Source organism: Rosa rugosa, chromosome 6, assembly GCF_958449725.1.
Source record: "Rosa rugosa chromosome 6, drRosRugo1.1, whole genome shotgun sequence".
NCBI lineage: Eukaryota > Viridiplantae > Streptophyta > Magnoliopsida > Rosales > Rosaceae > Rosa > Rosa rugosa.
In genome coordinates, this window is record NC_084825.1 from 51,094,006 (window position 1) to 51,117,246 (window position 23,241).

Sequence of the window (23,241 nt, forward strand, 5' to 3'; positions counted from 1 at the left end):
TACTTGTTATATCTAACGGACAGTGTCTCAAGTGTACGATCCGATGACACCCTTGCTCTTTGATGCTTGTAGTGAAAAAATATAGGCTTATTAAAGCTTAATCGGTTGACCGAGTGGATCGACGTCATTACTGTTACGGAATTGTCTGAATTTCAAACCCGAAGCCTAAAATAATGTACTTGTTATATCTAACGGACAGTGTCTCAAGTGTAAGATCCGATGACACCCTTGCTCTTTGAAGCTTGTAGTTAAAAAATATAGGGTTATTAAAGCTTAATCGGTTGACCGAGTGGATCCACGTCATTACTATCACGGAATTGTCTGAATTTTGAACCCGAAGCCTAAAATAATGTACTTGTTATATCTAACGGACAGTGTCTCAAGTGTACGATCCGATGACACCCTTGCTCTTTGAAGCTTGTAGTGAAAAAATATAGGGTTATTACAGCTTAATCGGTTGACCAAGTGGATCAACGCCATTACTATCACAGAATTGTCTGAATTTTGAACCCGAAGCCTAAAATAATGTACTTGTTATATCTAACGGACAGTGTCTCAAGTGTACGATCCGATGACATCAAACAAAGCAGTCAACCCTTTAATAACCCTATTTTTTTCTTCTATACAACCTTCTAAGGGCAAGGCCATCATCGGATCTTAAACTTGAGAATCCTTCCGTCAGATGTGTCAAGTATATTATATTAGGCTTTAGTTCCAAAAATCGGACAAATCCGTCATCGATCGGATGTCGATCGGCTCGGTCAAACGACTAAAACTTAATAACCCTATTTTTTTTCACTACAAGCTTCAAAGGGCAAGGCCATCATCCGATCGTACACTTGAGAATCCTTCCGTCAGATGTGCCAAGTATATTATCTTAGGCTTTAGTTCCAAAAATCGGACAAATCCGTCATCGATCGGATGTCGATCGGCTCGGTCAAATGACTAAGTCTTAATAACCCTATTTGTTTCTATACAACCTTCTAAGGGCAAGGCCATCATCGGATCGTAAACTTGAGAATCCTTCCGTCAGATGTGTCAAGTATATTATATTAGTCTTTAGTTCCAAAAATCGGACAAATCCGTCATCGATCGGATGTCGATCGGCTCGGTCAAACGACTAAAACTTAATAACCCTATTTTTTCACTACAAGCTTCAAAGGGCAAGGCCATCATCCGATCGTACACTTGAGAATCCTTCCGTCAGATGTGCCAAGTATATTATCTTAGGCTTTAGTTCCAAAAATCGGACAAATCCGTCATCGATCGGATGTCGATCGGCTCGGTCAAACGACTAAGGCTTAATAACCCTATTTTTTTTCTATACAACCTTCTAAGGGCAAGGCCATCATCGGATAGTACAGATGAGAATCCTTCCGTCAGATGTGCCAAGTATATTATATTAGGCTTTAGTTCCAAAAATCGGACAAATCCGTCATCGATCGGATGTCGATCGGCTCGGTCAAACGACTAAAACTTAATAACCCTATTTTTTTTCACTACAAGCTTCAAAGGGCAAGGCTGTTATCAGATCGTACACTTGAGAAATTCTTCCGTCAGATGTGGCATGTACATTATTTCAGGCTTCAGTTCAAAAATTCGGATAAATCCGTCATCATTAGGATGTTGATCAGCTCGGTCAAACGACTTAGTTTTAATAATCCTATTGTTTTTTCACTACAAGCTTCAAAGGGCATGGCCGTCATAGGATCTTACACTTAAGAATCCTTCCGTCAGATGTGTCAAGTACATTATTTTAGGCTTTGGGTCAAAAATTTAGAAAATTCCATCATTGATAGTATGCCGACGGCTCGGTCAAACGACTAAGGCTTATTTAGCTTTAATCGGTTGACCGAGTGGATCGACGTCATTACTATTACGGAATTGTCTGAATTTCGAACCCGAAGCCTAAAATAATGTACTTGTTATATCTAACGGACAGTGTCTCAAGTGTAAGATCCGATGACACCCTTGCTGTTTGAAGCTTGTAGTGAAAAAATATAGGATTATTAAAGCTTAATCGGTTGACCGAGTGGATCCACGCCATTACTATCACGGAATTGTCTGAATTTTGAACCCGAAGCCTAAAATAATGTACTTGTTATATCTAACGGACAGTGTCTCAATTGTACGATCCGATGACACCCTTGCTGTTTGCAGCTTGTAGTGGAAAAATATAGGCTTATTAAAATTTAATCGGTTGACCGAGTGGATCCACGTCATTACTATCTCGGAATTGTTTGAATTTTGAACCCGAAGCCTAAAATAATGTACTTGTCTTATCTAACGAACTGTGTCTCAAGTGTACGATCCGATGACACCCTTGCTCTTTGCAGCTTGTAGTGAAGAAATATAGGGTTATTAAGCTTTAATCGGTTGGCTGAGTGGATCGACGTCATTACTATTATGGAATTGTTTGAATTTTGAAGCTGAAATTTGGGAATTTTATAAAATAATGTAAAAAATTTGGGAATTTTATCTCCTCAATGGTCGGCTCCCCTTAGGGAAGTAGAAGCTTTTAAAGGGTTGACCGGTTTATTTCGTGTCGATTTGACGGCGGATCGGGTTAATTTTTTTACACAATATCTATTAATACACTATAATTAGATGGGTAATGTCAAATTTATCGATTTTCAATTTCGATTGTTTAGATCGCACAAGATCCTTATATATGTACTAATGTGTTGTATCAAATAATATACCCTCCAAGAGGAACAATGTGGAGGAAATAGAATTTATCAAAATCGGCCGTCGGATGTTATCATGATAAGAAGATATAATTATGGTCAAAATTTCAGCTATTTTTGTCATCGTTTGGGTCTCGATCTAGTAGATCAACCCTAAACTTTAAATACCACATAAAACTAATATGCTCATAACCACTCACTCGTAACTTATTTTTTCGATCGGTCAGCTCTCATGCTCTCGTGGGTAGGAGCTATATCAAATAATGTAAAAATTTCGAGAATTTTATCTCCTCAATGGTCCGCTCCCCTTAGGGAAGTAGAAGTTTTTAAATGGTTGACATGTTTATTTTATGTCAAAATGACGGCGGATTGAGTTAATTTTTTTACACAATACCTAATAATACTCTATAAATAGATGGGTAATATCAAATTTATCGATTTTTAATTTTGATCACACAAAATTCTTACATGTCCACTAATGTGGTATAACTAACTTATTAATTGTAATGAAAAGTATACATTTCATGAGCAACAATGTGTAGGAAATAGACTTTATCAACAAAGTGTACATTCCATGAGCAACAGGTGACTAGCGCCCAGACGCCTAGGCGGTTTTATATTATTTTTATTTTTATTTTATTTTTATAATATATATATAAAGAAAAATAAAATAAGAGAAGGAAAAATATATATTTAATTAAATTATTAAATTTTTGTTTAACATAACATTTATTTAATTGAATATTTGTTTAATTAAACAAGCAAAACACCGAAGTAGCATTTTAATTATTCTTTGGCTTGCACATGCGTCACAAACATGTCCCTCTTCTCTCGCTCACTACACGAACAACAGCCACACATTTTTTTAATTCTTTTCTCTCCCTTTGAAACAAACTCACACCACATACTCTCTCAAAAAAAAAAAAAACTCACACCACATACAAACGAACTTATCAACTCTCTCTCTCTCATTAGTTCTTTTGAGCAGGCTGCTATCCAGAAGAAAAAGATATACTTTCCGTTCTGTTCGCAAGTCTACCAAAAGCAGGGCTCCAAGGAAGCAATTGTTTGCGGCTGCCAGCGATTAGTTGAAGACCGAACTCTTGATTTTGGGGATCAAAGCATCGTCGTCGAACTGGTGAGATGCAGAAGACGAGGAGGAGAGAGAGAGGGAGTAGAGTTCTGATTGGGTGGAGAGGCGGAGGTCGACGACGGGGGCGGAGTCGAGGCCGGGTGGAGGTGGAGGTGGAGGTGGTGGTGGTCGACGGTGGCCATGGCATTGAAGAGAATAGCAATGAAGTATGGTCATAGCTGAAAGTGAGGTGGAGGAGGGTGGTCGGGGATTGGGTCGGGTTTGGCCCTGGGTTTACAGTATATTAAACAACGATGTCGATCGAGGTCAGAGTCTAAGGTCCCAACCGCATCGCATGGGTTTGATTTATAGTGAAAGATCGAATTTTGTTTTGGACTTCTGATATTTGGTAGATTTGGGCCATGAACCGGAATGAAAGTTCTTGCTCTCGATCTTGATCTAATTGAATTGGGGACCCTGGGTTTTTGTTAGTTATGAATTTGGGGAGTGAATCTGTGGATGATAACTAACCAGTGTCCCATTGTGTTGGTGTTGATGCTGATGATGGCATAGTGTTGAAAGAAAGAGAATGGAATAACAGGTCACCCGGTCAACTTTTTCAACCGTTAGATTTCTGACTTTATATCCAACGGTCCATAATAAGCTGACGTGCCCAAGCATAGCAAGCTCGGAGCATTGTAGAATTTCCGATAAAACAAGCTAGTTACTTCATTCGGTACCATGTGGTCAAGTCAACAGAACAAAACAGATATTTCTATCTCACCAGTTTAAATGTGTGGGCCCCCACCTGCTAACTACCACTAGACAAAAAGGTGGAGGCGCGTGTTGCAACACCCCAACCAAGCGCGCGTGGTGTTAGTTTTCCCACTATTCCAAATTCCCCAAACCAAACGCTACTTAAGGACGGAGTGTGTGAAACATGAAGATAAGTATCTTCTCTATCACTCCTTAATTACACACTTGCTCCTCATCCGACCGCCAAAGTCTTCAGCTTTTTGTCATGTTCTTCCTAGCTTAGCGGTCCGGTCCCGGCGAGCAATGAGAAATGGGCTTTTTCCGGCGACTCTTCGGCCCGAAAAAGCCCAAAAAGAAGACTAACAAAGCCGAAGCCTCCACTTCAGCTTCTCAAGAATGGGGCTTGGACGCCAACAAGCACGCAATAGCGGTGGCGGCAGCTACTGCCGCCGTGGCCGAGGCAGCTCTCGCGGCGGCTCATGCTGCGGCGGAGGTCGTCAGGCTCACTAACGGCGTTGAGACTTCGGGGAACGTTAGCTTGCCAGTTAGAGTCAGCCGTCACCGCCACTTGGCCGCCGTTAAGATACAGTCAGCTTTCCGGAGATACCTGGTTGGTATTTTTTTTTTTCTTCTAGATTTTTCCACTATTGCCCCTGAAACGTAGTCGAATTTACGTTGCTAATGCTCCTAGAAGTACAAAGTTCGTAACTTTTTGCATGATTCTCTTTGCTTTTTTACTTGCTTGGTTTCTATTGAAGCTCTGAAAATTCAGGATTTTAATGTTGAAAATGGCTTTAGTCTTGGTAATATTAGTATTAGTATATAACCCAAGACAAATTCGAAAGGTTTTTTTTTCTGGGGAATCAAACATGGGGTTAAAAAGAAACTGTTTGTTTGAAGCTTCTTGAACATAGATTTTCACAAAAATAAATAAACAAAGTATTAAACTTGGAACTCTGCCGACACTGTTTGATGTGTCAGTGTCAGAGTCTAGGAGAAGAAATTCTCTGCTTGAATCTGTGTTCCTAACAAGAAGGTTACTTTGGTACTTTCTGGACATGGATTTCCAACCTCCCAATGCCACATTGCAGAGGGAAGGACAAAGATGTCAATCTGCATTGAAGTTTGACCTTTTGTCTTTGACCACAACCTCCATTTACTTCCAGGCTTCCAGCTTGGCTTGTTGGATGGACCTACAGTTATTTTCGGGTGATATGATGGCCTCTAATTGCAGAAAACTACTACTGTTAGTTCCCTACTTCTCGATTTTAAACCGTGGGCAATGCACTAGTTTTACCACTTTGTTGTGTAGCTTGTAATGCCTGAGATTGGGTTTGTATTTAATGTAGTCTAGCTTAGCAATAGGGGTAAACACAGGGTTGTAGATGGGGTTTGTTGTGCTCATTAATTGAATAGAGATGGTAACATTAATCAACTGGATGAAATGGGGATTGGGTAGCCTGCTAATTTAAGTTTCAGAAAAAAGATGTTTTGTGACTTAAGAATTTATTAGTTTGGTTCTTTCTTTTCTTTTTTTATTTTGTAGCAATTATGCATGTTTGAGGTGATCATGATTATATCCACAAGCATCTATCTTCCTTTCTAAAAGTTGTATGCCAGTCTGTTCCATATGATTTAGCTTCGGGTGTAACTGGAAAGCATTGTTTAGGTTAAAGATAAAAATTAGTTACATGTTTCTTTATTCTATGGGTACTGAATTATATTGGTTGGTATGGGGGAGACAGTGATGATTTGATTCTCACAAACTTTTGGAAAATGTGAAAGGCAAGGAGGGCCTTAAGGGCACTTAAAGCACTGGTGAAGCTTCAAGCATTGGTGAGAGGCCACATAGTGAGGAAACAAACGGCGGACATGCTCAGGCGCATGCAGACACTGGTTCGACTCCAGGCCCGTGCACGGGCAACTCGCTCACTCATGTCAGAATCAGTACATTCTAGCAGCAAATCCTCCCTGTCTTACAATCCTGTAAGCAGACCTTTTTTGTTAAAATTATGCATGCTAGTTGGTTTTCGCTTTCTATCTGCATGCTTTATGCACTTTTGGACAAGTTCACATCCTTGGTTGATTGCCAGGGGCAAGGCAAATCTTTATACATAACGATTAGGCGGTAATTCATTTTCTATAATTTCTGCTTGCAGCTCCCGGAAAGTCCTGACAAACTTGGATCCCAGCACCGTGTTTATAGTAGCAAATTTGATGGGCCCTCATTGCTGAAGGTATTGACTTCAATGCCTGCCTGCGTAGAATTTGATTGTTATCTCCCACTGTGTCGGTTGTTTAACATCTAATTGTTGAGTACCTTCCTGCTAAATGCAACTCCTCTGGAAGGCACTTTTTTGTTGAGCTTATTTTGCTTAAAATAATCGTAATGTCATTTCATAGTCGTTGTATGGTACTTGGAGTTTAATCATGTTATTCTGTTTCATTATCCAGAGGTGTGGTTCAAATTCAAACGCAAAGGATGCCACCAGTCTGGACAGAAGACGTCTGGCCTCAGGATGGTTAGATCGGTGGATGGAAGAAAGTGTGTGGAACAACCGCCGTGATGCTTCATCACTGAGATATGTGCAAGCAGATAATGAGAAGGTTGACAAAATCCTTGAAGTAGATACTTGGAAACCTCACTTGGGCTCCCAACGAAATACCAGAACCTTTCAAACCGCACAGCATGTTATGGCTTCGGATAATTACAGTCCAATGTTTATGACATTCGATTCCCCGTCCAAACGCACAACAAAAGAACCAAACTTGATTCCTAGTCAATCTTCCATGGATTACTTCTCATCGAGCTCAATGAAATATCCTATAGGAAAAGATGAAGTACCGGCTTTAAGAACCGCACAGAACAGCCCACAAGCATTTTCTGCCTTATCGAAACCTGGAAGTAGTAGTGCTAGAAGAGGCCACTTCACGCCGACAAGGAGCGAGTACTCGTGGGGTTTCTTTAGCAGCTATGCCGGTTACCCTAGCTACATGGCTAACACGGAATCATCCCGGGCTAAGGTTCGGTCACAGAGTGCCCCAAGACAAAGGCTCGAATTTGATAAATATAGTTTGACAAAAAAATCCGTCCAGGAGTTTTGCGAAGCAGGCACATGTTCAGAAACAGGTTTAGCTCTAGATACGGATTTCAGGAATAAAGCGTTTCTGAGCTCTAGCCACTCGAATAGACTACGGTGATGGCTGATATTTGCATGTTTTTCTATTTGTGTGTATGGCGGCAAATGTTTGAGTCTTAGCTAGCTGATCTTGATGTACAACTAAAGCTTTCGCGCCATGGATGTCAGAGTGGACATAGTTTCCAAAACTGTGACTAAACCTTCATGGATTAAACCTCGGTTTAATGTAATATTGATTGTGCTTGTATACAATGTATATAGATTTCCTTTCCTTTATACCTTTGGATCCTTGAGTTTCCAACTGGCGTTTCACATTCCAATTTAGACTGTAGATTCACGGTGATAAGCTCTTAAAACTTTATGAATCACTACCTTTTCCCCTTTGGCTTTACAAGAAAATGATGAGAATGGACTAGTTCATTCACCCAAATCAGATCAAATGCTTTCATTGGATCCCAACCACGAGTGTGATAGCACACGCGCAATTTGGGTGGACTAACAATAAATTATATAAAAATGAAAATAAACAAAAGTGGAAGATCTTCTCCAATATCTTATTTGTAGCGAAAGGCTTTACCAACGATTATACTTCGCATAAAGCATGTCTTAATTATTGAACTTTGTCTAAAGGAAAAGTAATTTCTCATGTCTTTTTTGGGTAACTTGACATGTGATTTGTTTTAACAAAAGTTAATACATGATTGTGTTAGTTTGCACTCATTTGAGATGAATCATTGAATCATAACCACTTTTTCTTAAAGGTAACGGTTAACAAACTAAATTTTGTCGACAAAAGGTAGATTATTACCCTTACAAAAAGAAATATTTCAGATACAATGATTGTCTTACCAATATTGCCATTCACACAACTTGACTCCCATTTCCCAACTTAAACATGGTTTTAGTCTTTTAGAATCTCCAACCAAAGTGAACTCTTCACATTAAAAGAAGAATGTTAATGATCCCTTACTGTTGATTGCATTTCCCATTTGGGCATAATTCCCAACTCATGGTATCCTGCATTATGATATAAACTTTAGAAGCATAACTAAAAGAGAACATTAACAAGATTTTCGATTGCTAAATCGTCTCATTAAAAGTAATAAAGCATTAGAGTTAGAACTTACAAGTTGCAATCAGTGTTAGGATCAATGTTAAAACCCAAAGAGACCTCACAAAGGTCGGGCAAAGTAGCAAGCGCATAGCCATTAGGGTTGTAAGTGGAAATGAGGCTCATCAAGCATCTACAAGTAAATCTCCGATTTTCAACAGTGGGATCGGAAACCATTTTGAGACTTACCATGGAATGACAGCATGGAGACCCCGGAGAAGGGTCCGGTGAGCCATACGTTATGAAGGTGTAGCAAGCGGATACAAGGGCCGTCACGCTGGAGCACTCCATATCTGTAAGGCTAGACACCAATGTCACACTCGATAGCAACATTACCAATACTCCTATCATCAATATTTGGCTCCCCATTTTGCAAACTTTCACTATGGTATTCGTACATTAACAGCTTCATTTATAATGTTGCTATCTTTGGTTTGGTGTGAAGTAAAGAACGCATGGTGTTCATGAAGGTTGAATGAGCCACTAAGTGTGGGCTGACCCAAAATAGAAGGTTCCGCCTCAAAGAAAGGTACATTATATATATTTATAGTCTTGTGGTTTACTGCCATCAGGGTTTCGTGGTGTAGTTGGTTATCACGTCAGTCTAACACACTGAAGGTCTCCGGTTCGAACCCGGGCGAAGCCATCCATTTTTTTTTTGCCCTTTCAACTTCACTTTAGATTTCTCTAACCAATATTACAGATAGAAATAGATAGTTAGATACCATAGGGCATAAATTTGAATATCTAGTCCACAAGCAAACCAGTTTGTAACACTAACTAGGCATTTACATAGGAATCAACCAAATCTAGCTAATAGAAGTCTCTTCTCTCTAATATGAGTGTTAATTTTCTTCACACTGCCATCTAGATGTGGGAACACAACTGAGGTAGTGACACCAATGGCAATGCTCATTTCCATTCTCGCCCCGAAACAGCATCACCAGTGCAACTGTAAACCTGTTTCATTGCATCTTAGTTTTAGTTTAACTGTATCAGTTCATGATGACAAAGTGAAAAGAAAGTAACTTACCCAACAATCAACAGAGTAACCGAAAGAAGCCATAACACATATTGGTAGGCCTTGAATTTGGACTTGACATTGGCATTAGCACCAGCAGGAAAATTCAGCTGTTCCAGCCATCCGTATTGAGGACGGGGCATCAACACAAATCCAATGAGGAATCCGGTCATAAATCCACCAATGTGGGCAAAATTATCAACGCGTGGCAAAATTCCAATGCCTAGGTTAATGAGAATGATGACCAGAAGAGTAGCAAGAGCTGCAACCTATGTGATAATGTGAGCAAAGAAAGAGTAAATCAGCATACATGAAAATGTACTCAAAGAATATAAACCAAACATCACAATTTTCTTGACCTTGTTGGTATAAATAGTCCAATTCGTAATTAGTTCCGAAAGCATTGATCCAAGAAGACCAAAAAGAGCACCCGATGCACCAACAGAAATGTTCTTTCGAATAAAAAGAGACGACATGATGCTACCCCCAAATCCAGACAACAAGTATATAATCCCAACTCGCACTGACAAAATGTCCATAGTCAATAGGATACAATAAGATATAGCAAACCAAGATAAACTAACAAGATCATGGAGAGATATATACCAAGCCCAAATTGCTGCTCTATACGAATTCCGATGAAGACCAAGCTGAGCATGTTAACAATCAGATGTACTACTCCAGCATGTAACCAAATACAAGTAACAATTCTCCATCCCTGATGCTTATGGACCACTTTGCTCCACTCCAAAGCTCCCAACTTTTCCAATCTTCAAACACAATAACCCCAAATTAATCAATTTCCCATATATAGCAAAACTTTAATCTCAAAAAGAGCGAAAAACCACAAATTGAGAAAAGAAAAGATTATTATTACGTGGAAGAAGAAGGGCCTAAGAGGGGGTTCTCCTTCAACGGTTGAAACGAGAACCTGCCAAGAACCCTAGCCACACACTTGCCTTTGATCCCAGAACTGTGGTTGGGGCAGTCATTCATAAACATGGCCACAAGGAACACAAAAAGGTTAATCACAACCAACATGGGCACCAACCAAGAAGTCCATTGGGTCTCTGCGTCATCTGCAACATACTTAGATGATGAGTAGCTCTCTCCGTTTTCTCTGTGCTTCACTCCTCCTCTGTTGTTTTCCAAGTCTTCAGCTTCACCAGGCATTTTTTGTGTTTGTGGGTGCTTGCTGTCTTTCTGAGTTGATGAGGTTTTTGTATGAATTTTTTAGATGGAGTTGGTGGAAGGGTTTAATGCAAGGCACAAAGAAAGGAACTGGGACTCAAAGCTTTAAGCTTTTCACTGAGGAAGTTCCGTTTTGGCTGTTATTGAAAAAAGGACGTCTTAGTTGCTTCAACGCGGTTTAAACCGGAATGGACCCAGATCAGATTACTCAAACCGGGGTGGACCCTAAAGCAAATCATCAAAGAAGAAGGTAGACCACCAAGGATGAAGAAACTAATCACAATGGTAACCTCTTAGGACTCTTATATATTGAAAGAGTACTCGTATCCCTCTACACTCGCGACTAAAATTCAATATTAAAGACTCTTTTTCAAGTGAAATAAAGAAAAAATGGCTAAGAAGTTTTAGTTTCAGACCCTCCACAATGGTGACAATTGTAGATTTGTAGTTTTATTGTAATGAAAATATATGTATAACAAAACAAGATTATTTAGAGGGTTTGACCCACTGTGTTGATAATATTTAGATCATTATACAAAGAGCACCATCATCGATCTTTGTTTTCATTTCCTTTCACCTAATGCACTAATGCAATATTATATGCTGATTATGATCTAATCGAATGTGATTCTTACGAGTAGTACGTGTCGTTTGATATTTGATATTTCTATCTTCTTACACTTTTGTAATATATCCTCCTGCTTGCACCATTAGCTGATTGAACTTTAGTCATCTTCCTTTACATACATCTTATATAATTAATTCTTCATGAAATGGTTAAATTTTTGAACTACCATATATGCCCTCACATAATATAAATATTAATAAATAAATTATTTTTATATGAGGATAAGATAGTCAATACATTATATCATATTAAAAAATTTGCTATATCTCCCATGAAAAAATGAGAAGCTTTCCTAAAATTGCCGTAACTTTTTTAATTAAAAAAAAAAAAAAAAACCAATTGGCATGCATGTGCTCCGCACATGTTAAAGGGATAATATATAGTAAAACTGTAAAAGAAAGAAGATAGAAGACGAGCTTTGTGGAAACGAAAGGAGGTATCAAAGGAATAGAAGGTGAAGCAGCCAATAAAAGTAAAGGTGAAAGAAGATCAGTACTAGATATCCAGACAAGAAAATATGTCCCTCCATTATTTATGCAGACAATACTAGACCACAAATGATCGACATTTCATGGAATTAATTACGAATAAAGAATTGCAAAACCTGGTACTACTTAATTTGAGAAAACATGATCTAATCTCTGAGATCTTCGAGTAAGTTTGTTTATCGCTTGCCCTTAGCTCCTCCAGCGCCCTTGGGGCCCTTATTTGCAGCACCACCCTTTGGCAAGTTACCCTTGCTTTGATTCTTTGTTGACCTGGCCATTACTTCGGCCTTCTTCGCCCTCTTTTCATCCTTGGTTTTCTTGATCCTCTCCTTAATTTCACTGCACAAACACCATTTGTATGCTTAAGATTCTTAAAAGTGAAACTCAAGAAGCAAATGGGAGGCATAACAATATATATACCGAAGAGCAGCCTCTCTTGCAGCATCTCGAACTTCAGGTTTTTCACTTCTTCTCTTCTGTATGACCTCCAAAGTAGCACCCACGATGGATCGAGAGTAAGGCTTTTTCGTGGTGCGACGCCTCTTCTTAATAGTTTCTTGAGAAATGTCCTGATTGTAATGCACAAAATTAGCTAGCAAGCAAAGTAACACTAACTGTAAACAGATTGATTGGATCGCAAGTTATCACTTCTCAATCAATTAATGTTTTTCTTCTTTCTGCTTGTATATATAGGTATTACCTTCTTGTGTTGCTTTCTGTACATGGCTGTCCAAGCAAGTTTAGCTGGCTTCAGTCTGTTGTGGAAGTACCTCTTGTTCTTTGAGTTTGCAAACAGGAACACCTTAATTGATCCAAAAACATAATGAAGTTTCAGAAAACATGGGGAGGCAGCAAATGAATTGATACTAGAACAGTCAAAAACAGAACCAACGTAATGCTGCATATCTTATTAAGTTGTGCCCCTTTTACCTGAGAATCAGCACGAACAAATCGGATGCCCCTACCTGGGTAGATCTTAGCTCCACTGAAGCGGCATAGTTCAGTCCTGACATCCCAATTAGAACAATAAATTATTGCATACCGGCCTTACCACAATTGTGATTCACGAATGACACAAATGCTAGCTAGCTTCCCAGCTACCACAGTAATGGTTACATAAGAAAGTTGCAAATTTCAGTGCACTATAAGTCGCTCTGTGTCTTAATGCGGACATACACCTAAACAAGTTAATTTAAGAGTACTCAAGCAGTGCTAAATGCTCATTAATCAATTTTGATACTAATTCATGTTCATTTCTTTATAATCAGAGAAACATGTTCAGAGATGATGAAGCAGTCAGTATGTGGATCAAATCAATTACTATTTTCAAAATAACACCTAGCTAACCAAATCAACCACAAGTCCACAAATTCGATCAAAACCCACATTCAACCGAATTCTCCAGCTCGAGAAGTAAAGGAAATTTTGATCAGATGACCTACTCCCACTAAAACCACCGATAGTACAAATTAATTTGTTCCATTAAAAGTGACCCGAAGGACCATCCACAACCAACCCAGAAAATATTAGACACAGCCATTAACTATGACACTAAAGGTGCTCAAAGATTTCATTTTCTCTCTCAACAACCAAACCGAGTTATAGAGGGAGGGCACTCCTCAATAAACATCAAACATTGTCATCTATCCACCATCATGAATATGAATTCAGATGATGATGATCCACACGTTATGATCGATCAGCTAAATACGCGTTCATCATAAAACCCTAGAAATTAATCAATCAAGAATATAAATGCAAAAGAAAATAAAGAATGATATGAGGGTAAAATGGAAAAAGGAACAAAATGAGAGCGTACTTGAGAACCATGGCGGTAGCTTGGTCTCTGCTTCAGAGAAATAAAACCCTAGAAATGGTGAGAGTTGAAAGCTTCTGGTGACGAAGAAGATGGAACGTCCAGAGCTATTTAAATTTTCGTTTCATATAATCGCGGAGGGGGGTTGGACTTTGACCACAAATAGTTATCAACTGAATGTGGGTCAGATCCGAATAGAGAGGCCCATCTATAAGTGTTTGAAGCCTAGGGATTGACTAGGTAAACATTCTGTGGTTGGAATATGAGAATTTGTTCCCACGGGCAAATTTTGTTTTGCAATTTGATTTCAATAAAAGTTCAAACGCTTTTTGTCGACGAACAGTCGTCGGAATAAGTTGTTTCTCAATTTAATTTAAGTAAAATAGTTAAATAGAAAATGAGCTTTACCGATAAATAAGCCGTCGGCAAAAGTTTTTTTTTTTTTTTCTTTAATTCAATTCAAATAAAAGTTTAAAAGAGCTTTACCGACATATAGGTCATTGACAACATTACTTCAACCTCAAACGACAAATAAGTCATCGGTCAATGTTATATTCAATTCAATTTAAATAAAAGCTCAAACGGCCTCTGCCGACTAACAAATCTGTCTTCTCTTCCAAAACATATTTTGAAAAGGAAAAATTTCGAAACCAAATATCAATGTAGTATATCATACTAGGAAAAAAAATCCTTTTTTTTTTTTGGTCAAGTTAGGAAACAAATCCTCTTACCAAAGATTAAGGATAAGAATGTATTTGTAGACGCATATCACTGGATAAGCAAAATGTATTTGTAGACGCATATCACTGGATAAGCAGTTGTCAATAAGAAAAGAAGAATCCTAATGGAGAATCAAATTAATTAATTGAGTGTCCTATTATGGCAATCTCTATATTATATGGAGATTTTCTGTTTGATTTACTTCCAAATATGAAGAACTTACCAAATAATCACCGATGATGACGTCCTGTATTCAGACCATTCTGAATTTTAAGATTATACCAGGGTAATTGTAAAAATACAAAACTTATAAATATGAAGTTGTTAGTACCCTACTATGCATGCATTGTGTTCCATTTCATAACATTAAAATCAACAACATAATGTGTATTGTATGTGAAGTTGCAATCTTGTAAAAAATGAGTACAAAACTTGTTATGTAATAAGTTTAAATATAATTAAGTGAATGCAAATGCATGAGGGGATTGAGATGATTGCAAATTTGCAATTGATCGATTGAAAACCACACTACATAGTACATTAAAATCAACAACATAATGTGTATTGTATGTGAAGTTGCAATCAATATCAGGTAAAAAATGAGTACAAAACTTGTTATGTAATAAGTTTAAATATAATTAAGTGAATGCAAATGCATGAGGGGATTGAGATGATTGCAAATTTGCAATTGATCGATTGAAAACCACACTACATAGTACATAGATTAAAGCTTAAATGTGTTGGATATTAATCCCTTAATTCCCATATATGCATATATTTTAGTGAAGGTCTAAAGGCTACTATCATATTCTCACGAGTATTCTTGAATTAGGGATGGTTCATGAACCTAATAACAAGTTATGTCAAACTCCATCACAGCCTTTTACAGGGATGATTTAATGATGCTAACCAAATGTAAAAACAAAAAAAAGGCCTCTAGCTAGTGTACTTAATTATTATTATTATTAATTTTTTTTTTTGAGAATAAGAAACCTTTATTAAAATAAACCAGATTACATAAAATGGGAAAGACCGGTGGTGAACAAGAATTCCCCACTCTCCTCCTTGAAGCCTAAACCAGTTACGAGTTCGTCATGAATGACCTCCATGAGCCGAAAGGGCCCAACCTCTAACCACCTATATCGCTCGACCTCTCGGGATATATAGAATCCGGAGAATATCGATACTACCTCATAGACAACCGCCAGAAAAACCAACGCCCTCTTCCACAGTTCCACACCATGTCCCAAAGGTACCAAACCACGTGCAAGGATTGCTCGTCAGCACATTGACCATAAGATAAAACCGACAATAAAATTTTGCATTTAGTATTATGGAGAAAAATTTGGTAGTGTCAACTCATAACATTATTCATTTGGGATATGTGCAAACACAAACATAAAAGGAAAATGTGAATTCAATTTTGGTCGGTATTCAACAGATTACATACCATATAAAAGTTATGCATGCACAGTTACAGATTTACATTCCATCGGATGTGACTTTCCATTCAAGTAATATATTCCATAAAATTACACCATGAAGACAGATAAGAATAAGAGTGAAATATGTTATCTACTCGTAAGAAAAGCGTGTGAGTTCACACTAATAGAAACAAATTAAAGACAATAACTACAATTTCATTTTATATTTAGCTAACGGTCTAACGTCGCGACAATTCTCAGTTAGTCTTTGCATGCGATTCACGTGCAAGAAAATAGTGTTTCTGATCGTTAAGATTTGGACATGATTGACTACTACAAACACTATAATGTCTAAAACAAAAAAATTCAGTTGTTTTGTCAGTTCAAAATCTGTATCAAATCGTAAGAAATAAAAATTTGAAGATAAAATGGGTATTACAATTTGGCAAATTTTTGCGGCTGATTTTATGAGATAAGGAGCAAGGGGAGTGATGTAATGTACGTACCAAACCCTGCAGCCTAGGTGGGGGGCATAATTTAAGGAATCAACACCACCTACTCCCTCAAACTCAGGTAAAATTACCGTTCTGTCCTCCAAACTGACCGCCTGATTGGCCGCACGTAAATCCAATTCCACCCAAAACCATGTGCTCCGCTGCACCCGATCATACCACCGCCAAGGCAAAAGGTTCTAAAAGAGTCTCCAAAAATCTCTCACACGCGCCGCGACACGCGACGGGCGGATTTCACGATTTCTGTGGGCCCCACTCTCTCCCTTTATATAACCCCCCCCCCCCACTATTTATGCATTAACATATTGCTCTAGAACCTCTCTGTCTCTGTCTCTCTGAAGGCTTTGGTTAGTGAGATTTGGTGTGCATGATTAAGAAACCAAAGAACCCACTATTTGCAAACTTTGGTTTCAGAGTTTCTGAAATTTGATTCTTTTCAATCCAAAAAGAAAAATAGTATTAAGAAGAAGAGCTTCATTGACTCTTCTGATTCTTCTTCTTCTTCTTCTTCAGAGGTCCATGTAAGTCAGCTCCAAAAAACCTTTCCCCAAGTCCTTGTTTTTATTATTATTAATGTTTTTCATTGATATATTAGTTTTATATAAATATTTTATTAATCTGTCTCTTTCTCTTCCACAATCCACAGATCCCAGAGAGAGAAGGATCTGAAAAATCCATTAACTTCTTTGTTGTTGGACACAAAGACAGGGGCTTTAGTATTTCTCACTGTCAAAACTTAAAGGTAAAACTGGGGTTGGTTTTGCTTTACTTGCATGCCCATCTATCTATCTATCTATCTGTAACATAATAGAGGAGAGAGGAGGGAGAGGAGAAGGAGAGAGAGAGAGAGAGAGGGAGAGGTCCAGTTGGGTCTTTTTCTCTACTTGGATTTGGTATTGGAAAAGTCATTGTGAAATAGTGTGAAAGTGAGATAAGCTCTCATGGCCTTTTCCTATTCTGTTTTCCTTTTGAGACCCTTTTGGGTTTTAAAGTTTTTTTTTTTTTTAATTCTTCTTCCTTTTCATTCCTGCCAAACTTTTAGTCAAGGGGAGCAGAAAAGGAAGGAAATTTAGGGTTTTTCCTACAGCCATACCCATGATGTGATTGTGTTTTTACAAAGAAAGGGGTTTGGTTGGTTGTGTTTGAACTGGGAATCACAAAAAAGAAAAGGCCTTTTCTTGTCTTCTTCCTCTTTTTCTCTCTTCTATCTGAAAACAAATTCTATACAGTCATGCATGGGAGTTGACAAAGGAAGCAGCTTTTTTATTCTGTTTCTACTTAGGAATCGAAATATCCCACCTTTTCAATGCTTTAGCTCAATCTGGCCAAAAATCCCTGTAAGGTCAAAGACTGAATATATATTTTTCTTTTAAGAGAAAATCTGGTTATATATACCTTTTTGATAGTGATGGTGACTGTTGCTAACAGAACCTGCAGAGACAGAAGGGCCAAATAGAGCCAGGCCAATTCAGATAGAGCAAAAGAGAGAGAGATTTAATATTTTATTTGTTTATTGGTTTTCTGTTTGTCCCCAGTTTTGATGAATTTTGGAGGTTTGATCAGTAATAGTGGAGGTGTTGGGGGTTCAAGAGTTGTGGCTGAGATTGATCCACACAGCAGTGGTGGCGCCATTGCTCAACCACACTTTATTCCCAATTCAATGCAGACTTCCTCTGCCCTCTCTCTTTCAATAGTATGCTTTATCTAATTCTCTTCATTAATTTGTGTTCGTGTTCCATGTTGTAGTTGTGCTTGACTGTTGTTTTGTGTTTTGTAGGTGCAGAAAAACATGGATGGGCACAATGAACTTGACCTGATTGCTGAGAGTTTCGACCCAGGAATTATTGGGAGGCTGAGGGAAGAGGAGTTTGACCAGAGCCGGTCAGGCAGTGACCATTTTGATGGGGCATCGGGTGATGATCAAGACCCTGTCGACGAGGATGATCGGCCACGGAGGAAGAAGAAGTATCATCGTCATACCCCCAGCCAAATCCAAGAACTGGAATCGTATGATTGATTTATCTCTATTGTATTTGAGCTGTTTTGGTGTTAGTGTTGGTGTTTTTTTTTTTTTTTTCCTGCTGTTGTGTTGTTCTTGATGTTCTTGTGGTGTAGTTTCTTTAAGGAATGCCCACATCCTGATGAAAAGCAAAGGTTGGACCTCAGCAGGAGGCTTGGCTTGGAGACTAAGCAAGTCAAGTTTTGGTTCCAGAATAGAAGAACTCAAATGAAGGTTGATTTCTTTCTTTTGTTAGATTTGGTTTTGGTAAATTTTTAAATAATTGATATGTAAATGGGGTTTTGAATGAATCAGACTCAATTGGAGCGCCATGAGAATATAATTCTTAGGCAAGAGAATGACAAGCTCCGAGCTGAGAATGGTGTGATGAAGGAAGCTATGTCAAATCCAATATGCCACAACTGTGGAGGCCCTGCCATTCCTGGCCAAATTTCATTTGATGAACACCAACTGAGGATTGAGAATGCTCGACTGAATGATGAACTGAGTCGAATTTGTACTTTGGCGCAAAAGTTCTTGGGCAGGCCCATTTCAAACTTGGCCACTCCCCGCTCTCTTCCAAGCTCAACTGCTGGTCTGGACCTGGCAATGGGAATAAATGGGATGGGTTGTTTGAACGCTGGAGGCAGCAATCAGTTGTCGATGGGGTTCGAGTTGGGAGATGGTGTTGGAAGCTCGTCGCCTGTGATGCCTCTAATGAAACCGGTTATGGGAATGCCAAATGAATTGCAGCATGTGACTGATAGACATGTTTACCTGGAGCTTGCAGGGGAAGCTATGGATGAATTGGTTAGGATGGTTCAAGCAGATACCCCTTTGTGGATGAAAAGTTCAGATGGTGGAAGCGAAACATTGAACGTGGAGCTGTACAGGACATTTTCTTGTATCAGTACCAGGCAAAGTGGCTTGATGACTGATGCTTCAAGGGATTCTTGTATGGTGATCATAAACAGCTTGGCTCTTGTAGAGACTATGATGGATGCGGTAATGCTTCTCTGCTCTTTATTTCTATTTGAACATATTTTTGTGTCTAAAATAGAGTAATGCTTGATTCTGGTTGTTTGTTTTCTTTTGTATGAGTAGAATCGATGGACAGATATGTTCCCTACTTTGGTTGCTAGAGCCTCCACCATTGGGATGATTTCCAGCGGCCCAAACGGAACCAGAAATGGTACTATTCAAATGGTGCGTCTCTTTTCTCGTGTCTCTTTTTCTGTATTTAGTTAAATCAAAACTCAGGAGGATCTTATTTTGTAGATGCATGCCGAGCTTCAAATGCTTTCGCCATTGGTTCCAGTCCGTCCTCTGAAGTTCCTCCGCTTTTCCAAGCAGCATGCAGAGGGTGTGTGGGCTGTCGTCGATGTTTCCGTTGACATCCAGCAAGATGCTTCCAGTGCGAACTGCCGGAGGCTTCCTTCTGGCTTCATTGTGCAAGACATGCCCAATGGTTACTCCAAGGTAAACATTGATTGGTTAATCAGGTTCTTGGTAAATTTAAATACTGTGTTTTTAATAAGGTTGTTGAACTGCATAATGAGTTTGTTGAGAATAAAGCAAGATGAAATTATGGGCAGTTAAAATCTCCTAAATCTAGCCTAGCTTGACTTGTGCATCCAAGAATTTACTTTCTTTGATGGTGTTGGTCCTATTGTAATGTATTGTGTGCCTAGAAACCCGTATTCTTTATTGTTATATACTGAAGAAGATGCTTCCTCATTTTTGAGATGATGAAATCAAGGATACTCATAGTTTAATATTAGGCTTGAATAGAATACACATAATGTTTACATGCAGGTGAAAGTAAAATTAGACCTTGGAAATTTCAATCTTTGTCACATAAACTATGTATTTGATGCTTCTATTCCTATCGTTCCTGTCTGTCTTAATGTGTTCTTTACTGTCTACGAGGTTAAGTGACCTGGATCCAGTCTTTTACTGTTGTATATTGAATTCCATGTAATGTGATTTTCTGCCCACTTGAATTTAAATCAATGTTATGTTTCTCTACAGTCCTGAATTTTGACTTGCTCTCTTTTATCTTTTCCACAAGTTTGTTTGGTGCACTCTCAGTTTAAAATAACCTTTAATCCTGATGTCAACACACCTCTGGGTGTTATTATCTCCACTCTAATTGTCTTTCTCTGATGCTTCCTCTCTCTTCTCTCACACAAATGTTGGCTTTTATTATTTTTTGGTTTTGAAAAAAGAAAAACTGAAATGGTGGTAAATATGCACCAAAAAGTGAGATATTTATCCATTCGTTCTCATTTGGAGCTTTTAGTTTTTTCCTTTTGAAGGGGACACTAGTTGGAATATATTTTTAAAGGCTAGGAATATTGATGGATTGTAATTTGCAGGTGACTTGGATAGAACATTCAGAATATAATGAGAGTGGCATTCACCAGCTGTTACAGCCATTACTACGTTCTGGTATTGGCTTTGGTGCACAGAGGTGGCTTGCTACTCTCCAGAGGGAATGCGAGTCCCTGACTTTCCTCATGTCCTCTACCAATCCTAATGAAGTTCCTAGAGGTAACTCCACTACTGTCTATAGCTAGCTTCATTGTCTTTGTAATATCTCATATTTCATAATTAATACATACTTATGTTCTCCAACAGGGTTAAGTATGAATTCAAAGAAAAGCATGCTAAGGTTGGCACAGCGTATGATGCAAAGCTTTTGTTCTGGGGTTTGTGGCTCATCAGTGCGCCAGTGGGACAAACTCTGTATTGATAATGTTACTGACAACGTGAGGGTTATGGTGCGTCAGAGTTTGGAGGTCGGTGAGCCATCTGGCTTCGTGTTGAGTGCTGCAACATCTGTTTGGATGCCGGTATCAAGGTCAAGGCTGTTTGATTTCTTGCGAGACTGGCAATTAAGGGGGCAGTGGGACATTTTGGTCAGCTGTCGTCCACTGCAAGCCATGGCTCAGATTGACAAGGATCACGGAGGTGGCAACAGTGTTTCTCTCTTTAGTGCCAAGGTGAACATAAGAGTAGTGTCTTCTAATCTTGTTCTATTTTCATTCAATTGGTTTGTTCATGAGTCTGTCATCTTCTTGAAATTTCAGGGTCTTGATGCAAATAACAATAATAACATGCTGATGTTCCAAGAGACTAGGACGGACGCTTCAGGGTCAATAGTTGTGTATGCACCGATCACTTCAACAAGTTCAGATATCATGAGGGATGTCGTGTACGAGGGTGGAGATTCTACTTATGTAGAACTCTTACCATCAGGATTTGCAATCCTTCCTTGTGTTACTTCTGACCATGTCAAAGGAGAAGGAAACGGCTCTGATGACGGGGGATGTCTGCTGACAGTTGGATTCCAAATTGTGTGTGATGGTGGCCAACCAACATCCAAGCTCACTATGCACTCGGTTAAGACTATTATTGATCTCATCTCCTCCACCATTCAGAAGATCAAAAGTGCCCTTCAAATAAATGATGGCCCTTGAAATACATGATGTTCGTGACTGGTTAGTTTAGTTTACCTTGTCTTTGTCTTTTGGGTTTTGAGAAAGAAAATACAGGAGATGGATGTAAAACCTTTGCATTCAAGGGTTTCGAGTCAAGAACGAACCACATTTGGAGAACTGTTTTGTGCTGATACTGGTGCTATTGCTTATTAGGGATAAACGGTCCGACTTCAAGCTTTAAAAAAACACTGGTTCGGGTATTGACTCGGTGGACCTGCGATATGTTTATTGTGTTTGTTGGTTATACCATACAGAACTGTGGAAATGGAGCAGCGACCAATTTTTTTTTGCTAAATGTTAATTATCGTCTAATTTTGTTTGGTTTCGTCGACCTCTAGTATGGTTTGTGCATTGGTTTTTTGTATTGGCTTGGAGCCTTTGGATTAGCTTGATATGTTGCTAATTATCTCTGTCGGAATGCCAGAAGCTAAGCATAATGCTAACACCTTTCTTTTGATTGAGGAAGCAGTTAATAGTCCTAAGGGTGTAATAAAAAAGATGAACATAAAATAAAAATATCTAATTGTCTTTGCCAAGGCAAATTCGCACTCTGCAAGTTGAATTTTCATAATTTCCAGAAGCTAAAGAGGAGTGAGCGTTGGACTATATTTAATCCATTATGGTCTTAACAGTAAGACCGGGCACCATATCTTGACCTTGTTATTATTAACTCATAAGGGGAAAGTTGAATAAGGTCTACTAGAACATTAATGTTAAGTTCGAACTCAAACCTGTGTTTCTTGATTAAACATTTACCGTGGCATGATCAGAACTTCACAAAGTCCTAATATTCAGTTGGATAAACTTGCTCAACTTGACATAAACCCTTCTGAACTTCAGTGTTCTGCTATTTCATGAGCAAAGGAAGTAGGTGTTGCCGCAATTGTTATAAGGGCGCCACTGTTTCTGTCCCAGATCGAAAGAGGTGGAACTGTATCTCTAGTCATCAGTTCGTTGGTGTAACTTGCAAGACAAGTATTCGTGCCAAATGGAAATGAGAATGAAACTTGTTTGTTCATGTCAGTTATCAGTATATGCCTTCCGCTATCAAGATTTCAGGCGGTTCAAGCTGTTGTTTTGATAGAGGACTGGTGCTTTCAAGGCATTAGCTAGCCCCCGGTGCACGTACACACCATCCTCGTAAAGTCACGACCTCATTGCTCTTTAGTCATC

At 38.7% G+C, this 23,241-nt stretch overlaps 5 protein-coding genes and 1 non-coding gene across 7 annotated transcripts; 3 read left to right on the forward strand and 3 right to left on the reverse strand.

Moving 5' to 3' along the window:
• The first annotated feature begins 3,589 nt into the window (after positions 1 to 3,589).
• LOC133715680 (protein IQ-DOMAIN 23-like) lies at positions 3,590 to 7,931 on the forward strand. Its single transcript, XM_062142285.1, has 4 exons — positions 3,590 to 5,125; positions 6,301 to 6,501; positions 6,675 to 6,752; positions 6,970 to 7,931. Exons 1-4 carry the CDS (start codon positions 4,826 to 4,828, stop codon positions 7,714 to 7,716), a joined length of 1,326 nt encoding a protein of 441 aa, XP_061998269.1. The 5' UTR covers positions 3,590 to 4,825; the 3' UTR covers positions 7,717 to 7,931.
• A 731-nt stretch (positions 7,932 to 8,662) lies between these two features.
• Positions 8,663 to 9,554, reverse strand: LOC133716974 (putative non-specific lipid-transfer protein 14). Its single transcript, XM_062143599.1, has 3 exons — positions 9,548 to 9,554; positions 8,783 to 9,149; positions 8,663 to 8,672 (listed from the first exon to the last, which is right to left on the reverse strand). The coding sequence occupies exons 1-3, from the start codon at positions 9,552 to 9,554 to the stop codon at positions 8,663 to 8,665; spliced, it is 384 nt and encodes a 127-aa protein (XP_061999583.1).
• LOC133717286 (RHOMBOID-like protein 2) lies at positions 9,283 to 11,412 on the reverse strand. 2 transcript variants are annotated; one of them, XM_062143975.1, is made up of 5 exons: positions 10,665 to 11,407; positions 10,394 to 10,557; positions 10,147 to 10,310; positions 9,800 to 10,056; positions 9,283 to 9,726 (listed from the first exon to the last, which is right to left on the reverse strand). In XM_062143975.1, the coding sequence occupies exons 1-5, from the start codon at positions 10,958 to 10,960 to the stop codon at positions 9,612 to 9,614; spliced, it is 996 nt and encodes a 331-aa protein (XP_061999959.1). In that variant the 5' UTR covers positions 10,961 to 11,407; the 3' UTR covers positions 9,283 to 9,611. The 2 variants fall into 2 exon arrangements, with proteins under 2 accessions (XP_061999959.1, XP_061999960.1); XM_062143976.1 differs by lacking the exon at positions 9,283 to 9,726 and having other exon boundaries at positions 9,876 to 10,049; positions 10,665 to 11,412.
• Positions 9,339 to 9,412, forward strand: TRNAV-AAC (transfer RNA valine (anticodon AAC)). The gene has a single exon. It is a non-coding gene; the product is annotated as a tRNA-Val (tRNA).
• A 661-nt stretch (positions 11,413 to 12,073) lies between the features above and the next one.
• On the reverse strand, positions 12,074 to 14,014 carry LOC133717858 (large ribosomal subunit protein eL24-like). Its single transcript, XM_062144602.1, has 5 exons — positions 13,914 to 14,014; positions 13,025 to 13,100; positions 12,795 to 12,896; positions 12,515 to 12,663; positions 12,074 to 12,433 (listed from the first exon to the last, which is right to left on the reverse strand). The coding sequence occupies exons 1-5, from the start codon at positions 13,922 to 13,924 to the stop codon at positions 12,271 to 12,273; spliced, it is 501 nt and encodes a 166-aa protein (XP_062000586.1). The 5' UTR covers positions 13,925 to 14,014; the 3' UTR covers positions 12,074 to 12,270.
• A 3,428-nt stretch (positions 14,015 to 17,442) lies between these two features.
• On the forward strand, positions 17,443 to 22,491 carry LOC133717869 (homeobox-leucine zipper protein HDG1-like). The gene is made up of 9 exons (XM_062144618.1): positions 17,443 to 18,259; positions 18,344 to 18,573; positions 18,682 to 18,799; positions 18,881 to 19,570; positions 19,670 to 19,771; positions 19,844 to 20,044; positions 20,944 to 21,118; positions 21,206 to 21,570; positions 21,658 to 22,491. The coding sequence occupies exons 1-9, from the start codon at positions 18,107 to 18,109 to the stop codon at positions 22,045 to 22,047; spliced, it is 2,424 nt and encodes an 807-aa protein (XP_062000602.1). The 5' UTR covers positions 17,443 to 18,106; the 3' UTR covers positions 22,048 to 22,491.
• Positions 22,492 to 23,241: the final 750 nt, after the last annotated feature.